Here is a 14,064-nt window from a genome sequence, read left to right as displayed (position 1 = left end):
CTGAGTAGGTAGACATTTTTTGTTTCAACTCCTTTTAGAAATGTGTTCTCTAATATAGTATATTTTCCTACAAAATGAAATAGACTGAACGAAAACAGAATTTTGTGTGATTCCTGAAGTAAGCTTTCTAAACATTTCCAAGTGCTTGATTATATAATATGTGTAAGAAATTTGTTTGCTGTGTACCTTAGGCATTTTTTCAGTTTTTTGGTTTGTTTTGTTTTTACAAAATCCTTGTTTCTTTATTCCTGTAAATTTTATCTTTTAAAAGTAATTTGATTGTTAGCTCTTTTTGACTAGGTGACTTCCAGTTAATTGAGGTATCACTTCCTTATTGTTAAACTAGGCAATGTTTTCTTATATGTTGTTACTTTTTCAAGATACCATTTGGGAGACTATGGTGGTGAAATCCTTAATGAAGTGAAAATCAATAGATCAGAAAAAGAGTTATATGCCACTCCAGCATCTCTTCATAATGGAAATCATCACAAAGTTCAAGAATGTAAAACTAAGGTGAATATTGTCTGGGAAGAAGCATGTATGGTAATGTTGATCAGATAATTATTGATTTCTGCTGTTGTCTTATATGGTTTCAGTAGGGAAAAAGTAATTAACATGACTTTAGTTCTTACCATGAGCCAAGCACTTTGCTAGGAGTATTTATATACATACTGACCCATTAATCCTCGTAACAACCCTTAGAGGTAGTTGTTGCGTCTGTGTGATTTCTAGATAATAGCTAGTAGGTGGCAGATTCAAAGTTTCAATTCAGGTCTAACAGTCCGTCACTTTCAATATGCTATCTGCCTCCCTAGAGAATAAAGGTAATTGGAGTCTAGTTATTATCACTAGCCTTAGCAAACCTTGCATTGTAATGGAAGGAATCAAAACCTCAAATTAAAGCTTTCTTCATTGAGACTATTGAAAATTATTCTTATTGTCATCATCATTTCCAGAGCCAGCATTTATCAATTGTTACCTACCTTGAGTGACTTTGAGAAAGTCCTGTAATTTCTGGGTCACAGTTTCTTCCTAATAAAAGAACCAGACTCAGTGGTTATTTTAGTCACTTGGACTAGATAACTATATTTATTCGGTCCTCACTTGATACATTAATTAAAGTATTTAATTGGGAAATACGAAAACTAATAAAGCCTTTAATTTTAAGGAGCATAGATTTAAGTAAGAAACAGGTATTGACTGAAGCTTCTAGACAATAGAGCCTTACTCGGTAGCAAAATTTTTTAAATGACCTAGGGTGTTTGTGGAAAATTCATCTTTTAAAAATGTACACAGTTCTCATTTTTCATGGATTCATTCTTAAAGGTCAAGGAAGAGTGTGGAGCAGGAAGACTCCTTCATTCAGCTCATGTCAATTCAAACACGAAAGTTCTTTCTTATTAATCACAGGCATCTAGCCCACCATCCTGATTCTCTCTAAATCTTACTTACCTCTATAGCCAAAAAAGTTATCACTGCAAATGTCATTTTGTAAGTTATTTTTTAAAATCCATTTTGTGTTAATCAGTGCTTTTCCTAGGTATGTGATTGTTAAGCATTGCAGTATGAAAATCTTAACCCATAATTACTGACAGAATCAGCCTTTATTATATATTGATTCTCATTTTAGACCTCCTCTATGAATAAATAGCCTTCCTAAGTACTAACTTTAGGAATTTGGTTGCATCCATTGTTGTCCTACTCCATTACACATGGTTAACTATATTTACTTTGTCACGTATCCCACTTTAAAATGTGGGAAGTTTCTGAAAGTTGGGGCTTTGTTTTTGATGTAATATTTATGCCCATTATATGAAAAATTTTATATCTCACTAAATATAATTTGCCTTTCAAGCAATATTTTTATTGTGTGTACCTTTTTTGACCCTAAAGTAGTTATTAACATCTGGACTAGATGTGGAAAAGTATAAATTTTGTAGTTTGTATGTTGGTACTTGGAACAGTCTTTTTCAACTTTTACAGTGGCAAATCCCTTTTTATTAAAAGGAATGCCAGTATGTTAAAACAGTAACAGAATGGCCGGGCGCGGTGGCTCAAGCCTGTAATCCCAGCACTTTGGGAGGCCGAGATGGGTGGATCACGAGGTCAGGAGATCGAGACCATCCTGGCTAACACGGTGAAATCCCGTCTCTACTAAAAATACAAAAAAACTAGCCGGGCGAGGTGGCAGGCACCTGTAGTCCCAGCTACCTGGGAGGCTGAGGCAGGAGAATGGCGTAAACCCGGGAGGCGGAGCTTGCAGTGAGCTGAGATCCAGCCACTGCACTCCAGCCCGGGCGACAGAGCGAGACTCCGTCTCAAAAAAAAAAAAAAAAAAAAACAGTAACAGAGCTGCTCTGTTGAGGGGAGGTAGGGGCTGGAAATGTACCCCTTCAGGGAGTGTCTTTGCCAGATGACCTCTCAGGAACCTCCACAGAAACCTGGGGGACTTCAGAACAGTTACTGTTCAGTTGCTGCAGTAATTATACATTCTAAAAAGTGAGGGGTTTTTTTTCCGAGTTAAGCTTATTTTTCTCAAAAGATTTGCATCCATAGAACAGACATTTTAAAAAATTGGATCTAAGTGTAGAAATGACAATAAACTCATGATCCAGTTGAAGATAATTAAAAATAAAAATAGTGGTTAATTTTTATCAGTACAGCAGATTTAAATAAAAATTGAATTTAAATACCTTTTAAATACTGGATTACATAATAGAGCAATCCAAAAAATTCCTCACATAGTTTAGTTTTAAGTAGTAATAATAATGTAAAAAGCAAATTTAAATACCATAATTATTTTTCATCATAAGTTGCAGAAAGTAAAACATGTTTCATTTTATGAACACAGAATAATTTTTGCACATTAAAAATAATAAAATCACCTCCTGGGTAAAAATGTATGTTTTTCAAAGAGCAGTATAGTTTTTCATGATTTCTAAAATTATTTTTATTTCTTCCTTTTGGGGGAAAAATCGTCATGTAAACAGCACCCTCATCATTTGTCTTTGAAAGAAGAGGCTTCTGATGTGGTTCGTCAAAAGAAGAAGTACCCAAAGAAGCCTAAAGCAGAGGCTTTGATAACATCTCAGCAACCCACTCCAGAGACATTGCCTGTGATCAATAAGAGTGACATTAAGCAATATGACTTTCACAGCTCAGATGAAGATGAATTTCCACAGGTGCTTGTTTTAAAACTATTTTAAAGATATTTCCTGCCAGTATTTTATATTGCTATATTTTTAAAACAATTGCTATCTTAGAGTTTTTATTCTTGCTTTGTTCCCCTAATGTATATAGCATAAACATTTCCACATTATTTATGTAGCCACTGAAATGGTATTTACTCTGTATTATCTTTCATCAGTTGTATAGAATTTACTCTCTTGTGGAGCACATGGTTTTCAGTTTTTCCATTTATAAAAATGAACGTAGATCTTTTCCCTCTGTATTTAAAATAGATTCTTAGTAATTGAATTACTAGTTACTAACCAAAAATTATCAATATTTTAAGACAGTTAATATATAATTTTAAATATTGAAAATATCAACAATGCTTTCCTTTTTACCACACTCCACCAGCATTGTGTTTTATAACTTTTAATGTAAATTTTGCTAATTTGTGAGGTAATGGTTGTTTGATTCTAAAAAAGACTTAAAGGGACTGATTCAAATTTTAACTCTTTGATAAATATTGCAACAGCTTTATAGAAAAATGTGCGCAATTAAAAAATATTTATTTTTATAAGTGCTGTTTTTAAAATAAGACTTTTACTTTATATATATTAAAAGATCCAGCCAGGCACGGTGGCTCACGCCTATAATCCCAGCACTTTGGGAGGCCAGGCGGGCAGATCACAAAGTCAGGAGATCGAGACCATCCTGGCTAACACGGTGAAACCCCGTCTCTGCTAAAAATACAAAAGTTAGCCAGGCGTGGTGGCAGGTTCCTGTAGTCCCAGCTACTCAGGAGGCTAGGTAGGAAAATGGCGTGCACCCGGGAGGCAGAGCTTGCAGTGAGCTGAGATCGTGCTACTGCACTCCAGTCTGGGCGACAGAGCAAGACTCCGTCTCAAAAAAACAAACAAAAAGAAAGATCCATTTTTTCAAAAAATACTGAGTATCACCTGCTCTAGCAATACCCTGTTTTTAAAAATAGCGTAGGAAACTTAACAGAAAATACTGTAACAAAGACCTTGAACCTACTGCCAGCTTTATCATATTTTAACTTTTTGACTTGTTTGCTGTAAGGAAACTTTTTTTTAAAAAACCAACATTATAGATATGTTTGAAAGCAGGACTGTTTATAAAACTCTTCATTGCCATAACCGTTTAAAATCTGGAGTCTGCATAAAATGTGTCCCTTTTGGCTGGATTATACTAGTTTTACTCTTTTTTTCACTGATTAGTTTTTCTACCCAGATAATATTCTGATAGTCATATGAATAGTATCAAATGTGCAAAGATATGCTTAATTTTATCCCTTGAGGAGTGCTTAATGAACCCATATATTACTAATATATTACTGAACCCATATATTCATATAATGAACCCATATATCATCTAGTTTGAACTCAGGCAGAGCTTTGAACAGCCATGGGACATTCATTCATCAGATGACCAGTTTGAAGGAATGAGGGATATAGTGCCTTACAAAAGAGTAATTTTCCAGATAGAAAGTATAGGGAAGGGTTCTCGGCACAACATATTAGAGGGAACTCCTAGCAGTTTAGCATTGCTGGGGCACATAACATAGAAGAGGGAGAGGGGATGAAAGGCTTGATGCCTGCAGTAATACCCAGATGTCAGATAGCCTCTATCTACATTATACATAATGGGAAATTATTTAAAATGTTAAGTAAGAAAATGACATAGTTAGATAACTATATATAAAATAGGCTTTTATTGGTGGTACTAATGAGAGCCTAGAAAGTTTTGCTATATATTCCCAGCCCTTTAAGAATGATGCTGTAGACTGGGCATTGTGGCTCACGCCTGTAATCCCAGCACTTTGGGAAGCCGAAGCAGGTGGATTGCTTGAGCCCAGGACTTGGAGACCAGCCTGGGCAACATGGTGAAACCCCATCTTTACCAAAAAAACAGAAACAAAAGTACAAAAATTAGCCAGGCATGGTGACACATGACTGTAGTCCCAGCTACTCTTGGAGGCTGAGGCGGGAGATGGATCGCTTGAGCCAGGGAGATGAAGGTTGCAGTGAGCCAAGGTTGCACCATTGTACTCCAGCCTGGGCAACAGAGCAAGACCCTGTTTCACACATACAAAAAAAATGATACTGTAGGGTGCTATGACCTATAGAAACTTTTATTGGTGGAATCAGTATATCCAGCCTGAAAGTAGAGCTCAGTCAGTGTAACTAGTCATGTTTCTCATGCATTAAGGGATCTTCATTTCTGCTCCAAATTCTTGCATTGATTTATATAGGAAGTTCCCATACTCACATGAAAATTGCATTTTGAGGCCGGGCGCGGTGGCTCAAGCCTGTAATCCCAGCACTTTGGGAGGCCGAGACGGGCGGATCACGAGGTCAGGAGATCGAGACCATCCTGGCTAACACGGTGAAACCCCGTCTCTACTAAAAAAATACAAAAAATCTAGCCGGGCGAGGTGGCGGGCGCCTGTAGTCCCAGCTACTCTGGAGGCTGAGGCAGGAGAATGGTGTAAACCTGGGAGGCAGAGCTTGCAGTGAGCTGAGATCCGGCCACTGCACTCCAGCCCGGGCTACAGAGCGAGACTCCGTCTCAAGAAAAAAAAAAGAAAATTGCATTTTGAAACTTTTAGGTTGTTCTGATTGTTTATATTAGGTCTTAGACAATCCTCATTAATTTTATGGTATCACCATATTACTAAAGAGTAAGTATTAACATTTACCTATATTTGGGCATCATTCAGTGAGGCAACTATTCAGACTGCACCTCTTATAAAATGAGGATTTTGTTGCTGACAAGATCATTAAAGTAATCATACTTTTTCTTTGTCTGATAAACCAAGAACAAGGAATAGGGAGCCTTAAGAGAACAAACATTTTAACCAGACTTATGTCACTGAATTGCAGCTGAACAGAACTAAAACCCTGCCTCTTCTTGATCGTGCTTCCGATTTTTCTAACATTAGCTTTGTCTTCCTATGCCTCAGACTTCTTTTATCCCCTGGAATCTACCCCTAGGGAATGGTAGTTAGGAGGAACGGGTGATAGATTTTATATACAGAATTTCTGAGACTTTGTGACACTTCCTGTGTATATCTTAGAATAGGTACATTATTTGCAAAGGAACCAAAGTGTAAAATTCACATTTGGGGTTTCCTTTCAAATTTCAGGTTGGGGGCTTGGTTCCCCATGAAGAAGAATCAGCCCCAGCTCACTGTTTCTGTGTCTCCCCCATAGGGTTGGTGGAGGTATATTGGAACCTCAAACAAATACCTTTCTCCCCTGGATGACCCTGCTCAGTGGTAATTACCACAGTTTGGAAATAATATGGAGAAAACATTTTTCCTCTCAAAATAGGAAGAGAGGGATTTGTGAGGTTCAGAAATTTGCAAGTAAATATGGTTGAGCCAGCGTTTGTCAGAAAAAGAGATGTACTACAAAGTGAGAGTGCGAGACAACTGAAACTTAAGTACCAAAACTTTTTTAAAAATTTTAATCATTATGGGTGGAAATATATCTAAAACATATTATTTCCCTGTCGTCGGTATATTTGTGTATTATTTAATCTGTTTTTATGACGTTTATAAAGTGTGCTCTGATAGGTCAATGCTACTGCCCTAGAAGCCCACTCAGTTACCTAGGGATATTTGGCCTGATATGACATGGCCTGGGCAGAGTGCTTTCTAATACGTAACAGCTTTCTGAAAGTCTTTATTCTTTTCCTCTAGCATTGTGGGCTTATCTCTTCTCTATAACCAATCTGCTTACTTTAGCAAGTCTTCTTTTCTCTTCTTATTTTCTACTTCTGATCTGCTAAGTTTAAAAAGTGATCTTTAAAAAGTGAGTGGAGAGATATAACTTTCCTTTGAATAAAACCTGACCTTTATGGCCTTTGAGGTTATTTTTGTTTTGGTGATTTTTTGGCTATTTATAAGCTGTTTTTATATCCTAGTTTTTGGCTTTATTACAGAGAGATAAAGTTACTGGATAAAAATACACTTACCTATAGGTGAAGTATAACTGTCATTAAATATTTATAGCCACATACATTATTTATAAAATATAATGGGATGTATAAAGACTATATTAATTCTAAGTCTTAGCACTTCATGTTTAGAAGCAATTAAGCAATGCCAATGCCATGTATACTTAACCTGAAAGAACTAATCCATTAAAAAGAAGGATTTTTAACCATAGAAAATTTTTGCTAGTCATTGAATGTTTTGGGGGAATTCAGTACCTACGATATGTAATATAGAAGTGATTTACTGTTTGTGATCAGATTTAAATTTTAGAGCATTACAAACTTGATCTATTGACTTTTGATAACTCCTAAATGGAATTCCTCTTTTGTCTAGGTATTGTCCCCAGTATCAGAACCGGAAGAAGAAAATGATCCTGATGGTCCCTGTGCTTTCAGAAGGCGGGCAGGATGCCAGTATTATGCTGTAAGAACTTTTGTGTGTGTGTGGTGTTTTTGTGAACTGGAATTAACAGGTAACCCATGTCAAGATGACTTAGTCTTGATCTAAAAATAGGAAATGCATCAATACTTTTTGTGTAATATCCTTTATGTGAATACTGGTAAAAGATGCTAAAAGGTACTGAGTCCTTTCAAAGGGCATTGGAATCTTCTTCTTGGAAATTGATAATTCCTCACATTTTAGAAATTTAGTTTCATTTTGGGCACTAATTATAGCTTCAGCGGTTGTGAAAATTATTCAGTGTGTCATTACTAGAATTAGGTAAACCCAGAATTTGTAAGTTGGTTCTAGAACCTTTGATGGCTGCTAGGTGTTTATTGAAATTTGTTGTTATGCAAGCCCATCTTGTGCATACATACCAGTAAGTATCAAACAAAATAATAATTTTTAAACTTCCATAATGGCAGTATTTTGTCTAATAATTGTATTCATAACTTTTTGACACACCTAGAAGTTGCTTTATGCTATGAAGTCGCATTATATCACTTTCCAAGGTTCTCGGATGAGGTATAATGTAGCATTGTGAGGATGGCTTTGACTTTCTTATATGGCTTGTAGAGATCATTTATCTTGCTATGTAATGGTAAACATATACTGACAACTATTTTAGGGTGTGTAAATTTAGGAGAGGTGGAGATTTGTTTACTAATTATGCTGATGAGAGAAGGGAAAATTCTTAATGAAAGGGGACAGACATAGCATGATAAAATGATGAAGGGAATGGGAAGGCAGGGAACAGGCTGTTTGTTTCTTTATATTTATTTATTTAATTTATTTATTTTAGAGACAGGGTATTGCTCTGTCACCAAGGCTGGAGTGCAGTGATGCAATCATACAGTTCACCGTAACTTCAAACTCCTGGGCTCGAGTAGTCCTCCCACCTCAGCCTCCTGGGATTACAGGCACATACCACCACATGCTGCTAATTTTTGTAATTTTTGTAGAGATAGGGTCTTGCTACATTGCCCAGGCTGGTCTTGAACTCCTGGTCTCTAGTGATCCTCCTGTCTTGGCCTTCTAAAGTGCTAGAATTACAGGCATGAGCTACTGCATCCGGCTTGGATATGTTTCTTAAAAGTAAGAAGAAGCTTCAGTTTGACCCTTTAAGAGTTTGAAGTGCAATTTTTAGTCCAAAAAATTTTATTTCTGGTTTCTCAGTAGGAAGCCTACAAATTACGATGTAATTTCACCATCTCTACTTTGTACACATATGTTAAAAGCTGCATTATTTTTAAAGATATATTCCTTTTTAAGTATAATGGACCCTAAGTGAATTTAGAAACTAAATTCAGTTTGGGTAATCTTGGTGAGTGAACTTTTGATTCAGTTTTGTAAAATTTAACCTGATTAATAGTCAGTGAAGCCCAATTTTTACAGTTTTATGTCTAGATTTTAATTGTTCTGCTAATGTTGCAGTTACTTCATGTTTATCATGATCTAACCTGTCTTCATTTCAAATTTACTCCATGAGTTTTTGGGGTTTTTTTTTTTCTTTCTTTCTTTGCAGCCTCGTTTGGACCAAGCTAACCATTCATGTGAAAATTCAGAACTGGCAGATTTGGATAAGTTGAGGTATAGGCATTGCCTTACAACACTTACAGTCCCAAGAAGATGTATAGGATTTGCAAGGAGGCGAATTGGCAGAGGTGGAAGGTGAAGTATTTGTTTTCACTTTTGGTATTTGGTTTTTGTTTGCTATCTGGAACAGAAGACTAAAGAAAAAATGTTCAGCTGTGTTAGTTAATGTTTGGTTTTATTTTGCTTTTCAGGGTCATCATGGACCGAATATCCACAGAACATGACCCAGTCCTAAAACAGATAGACCCTGAAATGCTGAATAGTTTTTCAAGCTCTTCCCAAACTATAGACTTTTCTTCTAATTTCTCTCGGACCAATGCTTCCAGTAAACATTGTGAAAATAGACTGTCCCTTTCTGAAATATTAAGCAATATCAGATCATGTCGACTACAGTGTTTCCAGCCAAGGCTACTAAATTTACAGGACAGTGATAGTGAAGAATGTACCTCAAGAAAACCAGGGCAGACTGTGAACAATAAAAGAGTTTCTGCAGCATCTGTAGCTTTATTGAACACCAGCAAGAATGGCATATCAGGTAAGCTGTTGCTGTGTTAAAAGTATATCCTGCTATTCTTTTTTACTTAATTTATTGGGAAAGGAATTTTATCTTAACCTACTGCATTTTTTTCCTAACCTAAGAAACAAAATTGTACTGTTCTGCCTCACATTTTAACCAAATTGTCCTAACTAGTACTGTAAACCCACTGACATCTATTTCGGGTGTTTTCCTGGTGTGGTAAATGTAGGCAGAATGCATACAGACTTCCCTACGAGCACACTGCTTATAAGCTGCCACCAGATAATCACAGCACAGTACTATCTACTGCTTGTGTTAAAGGTAATTTTCATTTTGGTGCATAATCTTTGATTAAATGTTACCATTAATCCTTGAGAGTACCTTTGAAATCTCTTTCTGGAAAATGATGTTTAGGAGACTCCCTGTGAATAATTTTTTTTTTTTTTTTTTTTTTTTAGATGGAGTCTCGCTGTATCACCCAGTCTGGAGTGCAGTGGCGTGATCTCAGCTCACTGCAACCTCCGCCTCCTGGGTTCAAGCGATTCTCCTGTCTCAGCCTCCCAAATAGCTGGGACTACAGGAGCGCACCACCATGCCCAGCTAATTTTTGTATTTTTAGTAGAGACAGGGTTTCGCCATGTTGGCCGGGCTGGTCTCGAAATCCTGACCTCAGGTGATCCACCTGCTTCAGCCTCCCAAAGTGCTAGGATTATAGGCATGAGCCACGGTGCCCGGCCCCTGTGAATAATAATTTTTGTCCGATAGCTTACCTCTAGTTAGATCAGGAAGTTTTTTCATTTTTAAGAGATGTATTCAAATTAATGTAATATTTTTATGACATGTACATTGTAAATAATGTATAATATCTGGAGAATCTAAGGTACAATTTTGATTTGTTTTCTTCTGTGATCTGTTTATCACATGTATGCAAGTATGTATAATTTATAAATATCTTTATAATGTATACATTGTATATATGCATTGTATCCCAAGACTAACGTAGAGACTTACACTGTTGATACCTTTTTTTTTGTTGTATTTCTAAATTATTTCCTAGATGATGCATTCTAGCATGTGAAATTATCATGTTAAACTTCTTTAAAGTGATCATAAATCACTTTAGCTTGATTGGTCTCAATAATGTTCAGTCTCTTTTAGCTACTGAACTGCCTCTTTTCCAACTTGACTCATACAGTGATTTGTTTAAAGGTTATAATGAAATATTGGTTTTGTTTGAATGATTAGAAATTGGCATATCATTTATCCAAATTGGTTGGTTAATTTTTTCCTAAACGAACTTAAGTAAGGAAAATGGCCTCCCATTATATAAAGTTCATGAGTCTGTGAAGTTGAAAGAGTGCTTGAAGCTGAAATGGATAAATGCCTAATACAATTTGAGGCTGCAGGATTATTAGAAATCTAAAGATAGTAGAAAGTTGACAAATACTAAATCAGATCTTTTTTCAGCCAGCTCTAAGACAAAGTTCCAGTTTATTTAGCTAAATGGAATTCCTGTACTAAACATTCTCAAAATAATTTTTCCCAAAAAGAGAGTTTAAAACATACCATATAGAGGCATTTACAATTACATTTGACCGTAGGCTGATTGTTTTCTCTGGTGATGTATACCACATTAAAAAGTGATTTTAATATCTTCCTTCTCAGCGTGAACATTGCCAAATATTTTCAGCATTGTACTATACATTCCAGATTAACTCTAGATTTAACCTGACTTTTTTCCAGAAAGTATATATGTGTTGTATATATTGTTATATCATCAATGCGACATATGTATTGGTCCAAAATATAAGTTAATACGACTTAAATAGTTCCATTATAGTCACCTCTATAATCCTATGACACTGCCATACAACAGAAAATAAGCATTTAAACTGTTACGTTAGGTGTGCATGTACTTCTCAGGGAATTTAAGTCACAAGTAGGCAATGTTAACATCATAGACAACAAGTTTTTTTGTGTTTTTATCTTTACCTTACCATTAGAAAAAAAAATAATCTTTTTGGTCTGTGTGATTTTTCCTATCTGAAATTTTTTAATACCCTCAACACAGTACCATTTCTTTCCTTAAAAAATTTTTAAGACTTAAGCAACAACTAAGGTACATTAGAATTCAGTGTTTTGAAATCATATCTGTCTTATTTAGTGATTTATTCCTAGAATAAAAGATTTTGTTTGAACTCATTCTTCTTAACTGACTGTGACTCCTCTAGTCACTGGGACCACAAGGTTTTTTGTTTTCAACAGATATATTTTGTTTTAAAATAATAGGCATGGCAATACAAATACATAATGAAAAAAGTTTTTTAACAGCATTTAAAAAATAATTGAAAACTTATAATTTAATGATTTGTATCAGTTACATTCATTATATAGATTTCTTAGTTCTGGTTAGATAATAATTTTAAGTGAATTCAGTTACAATTCCATGAATACGGATAGGAATTTCCTCATCTACTAAATAGAAGGATGAGGGAGTTTTAGAAAACTATATTTTTACTTTTGATGGATGTATCCTCATGTATTTAAGAATACAACAAAAGAATTGGATCCTCATGTGTTTGGTTTTTTTAATCTATGTGTCTTGAACACTTTCCTTCTGCTTGTTCTTAGTGGGCTTGGTCATGAGAGCACAGTTGTTTTTAAGAGTAACAAGACAGAAAATAAGGGAACAAGACTAACACTGGATTATACTTTTCCCTGGCAGAGAGTAACACTGAACTAAACAGATTATTAGTACTGAATTGTCCATTTCACAGCTGGGAAATCCCAGCAAATGAGTTTAATCAGAAATAGAAACATAATGCACTTTATTTGTATCACAAATTCCTTAGTTCTTAAACAAAAATTAAAAAGAGGGCTGCATCTTATGTGGAATTGAGGGCTAGTGGCAAATAATTTTCTCTTAAATGTTGTTAATAGCCCTGATTAATGTTTTCTGAGTCATAATCCATGTGTCCAAAATATATTCTAGGCCAGGCACGGTGACTCATGCCTGTAATCCCAACACTTTGGGAGGCTGAGGCAGGTGGATCACTTGAGGCCAGGAGTTCAAGACCAGGCTGGGCAACGTGGCGAAACCCAGTTTCTACTAAAAATACAAAAGTTAGCTGGGTATGGTGGCACGTGCCTCTAGTCCCAGCTGAGGGGGGAAGATCTCTTGAACCCAGGAAGTAGAGGCTGCAGTGAGCCAAGATCCTGCCACTGCACTCCAGCCTGGGTGACAAAGTAAGACCCTGACTCAAAATATATATATATATACATACATACATATATATATATGCGCATTATCTTTTATATACTTAAAGGAAAATTGAAAACTGTATCCTAGGTATTAGAACCAAAACTAAAGACTTCATTTGAAAGTAGAGATGTGTTTTGTTAACCTTTAAGTAAAATAAAGGTGTATTCTCTTAATTGAAAAACACTTGTCAAAGAAAAAAAGCAGGATAAAGAATAGATTGATTGTGGTGGACATGACAATTGAATAACCAAGATAAATTAATTTCATACATCATTTAGTGTCTGTTATATGGGAAACACTGGGGTAAATGTTTAAAAGTTGCAAAGTTTTATAAGACAACCCTTACCTTCAAAGAACTTAATTAATAGCACATGCAAATTGTAATATGTACATGAAGAATGTAATTTCTTCACATAAACAGGGGATAATCCTTTGAAACTACAGTATTATTCTTTGAGATGATGTTCTTAAATCCAGAACTCAAGAAAATACATTTTGTATCTAAAAGTGCTTTGCTTTTTCAGATTTGAAAGGACAGATTAATTTACATTTAGTTTTAGTTTTCACTAATGCATGGTTGCAAATTAACATGATACTTTTTTCTTTTCTTACCTGTCATAATATACAGAATAGATACCAGCAGCCTTTTTGACAACTTTAAATATCTTAATATTACCAATTTCTAAAATCATTAAGTTTGTAAAGTTTTCCAAGAGAAATTCCTGATTTTTAATTTTTTCAGTTTCTCCTCCCATTCATTCTTAAATTGTCATAAATGTGTGCAACTGTGATAGTTTTAGGATTGGTATAATGTGATTTAGCATCCAGCTAAGGATTGGAGTTGCTTCCAGAGGTGAGAAATGGATTCAGACCTAAGGGATTAAAATATTTTAGTTAGACTATAAAAGGAAATAACGAAGTTTCAATTGTAAATATTTGGCTTGGGTTTCAGAAGTTTAAATGGATTTTTAGTCTTTTTTTCATTATTCTCACATCTATTTGTTCTCCATTCCCCAACTCCCCTCACCTTTCCACTCCCCACCCACGAAGACTCAG

At 35.4% G+C, this 14,064-nt stretch overlaps 1 protein-coding gene across 3 annotated transcripts in view; it reads left to right on the top strand.

Moving 5' to 3' along the window:
* The window catches only part of EPC2 (enhancer of polycomb homolog 2), a 146,388-nt gene that overhangs the window by 119,704 nt on the left and 12,620 nt on the right, over nt 1–14,064 (top strand). For all 3 annotated transcript variants that reach the window (XM_033231563.1, XM_033231562.1, XM_033231564.1), the window contains 5 exons: nt 381–513; nt 2,991–3,182; nt 7,526–7,615; nt 9,159–9,304; nt 9,421–9,764. In XM_033231563.1, the coding sequence (XP_033087454.1) occupies nt 381–513; nt 2,991–3,182; nt 7,526–7,615; nt 9,159–9,304; nt 9,421–9,764 (905 nt within the window). The remainder of the gene's footprint in view (nt 1–380; nt 514–2,990; nt 3,183–7,525; nt 7,616–9,158; nt 9,305–9,420; nt 9,765–14,064) is intronic.

This window comes from Trachypithecus francoisi, unplaced genomic scaffold, assembly GCF_009764315.1.
Source record: "Trachypithecus francoisi isolate TF-2019V2 unplaced genomic scaffold, Tfra_2.0 Lachesis_group13, whole genome shotgun sequence".
NCBI lineage: Eukaryota > Metazoa > Chordata > Mammalia > Primates > Cercopithecidae > Trachypithecus > Trachypithecus francoisi.
The sequence above is the reverse complement of the archived record's forward strand: the minus strand, read 5'-3'. Positions and strand labels throughout refer to the sequence as shown.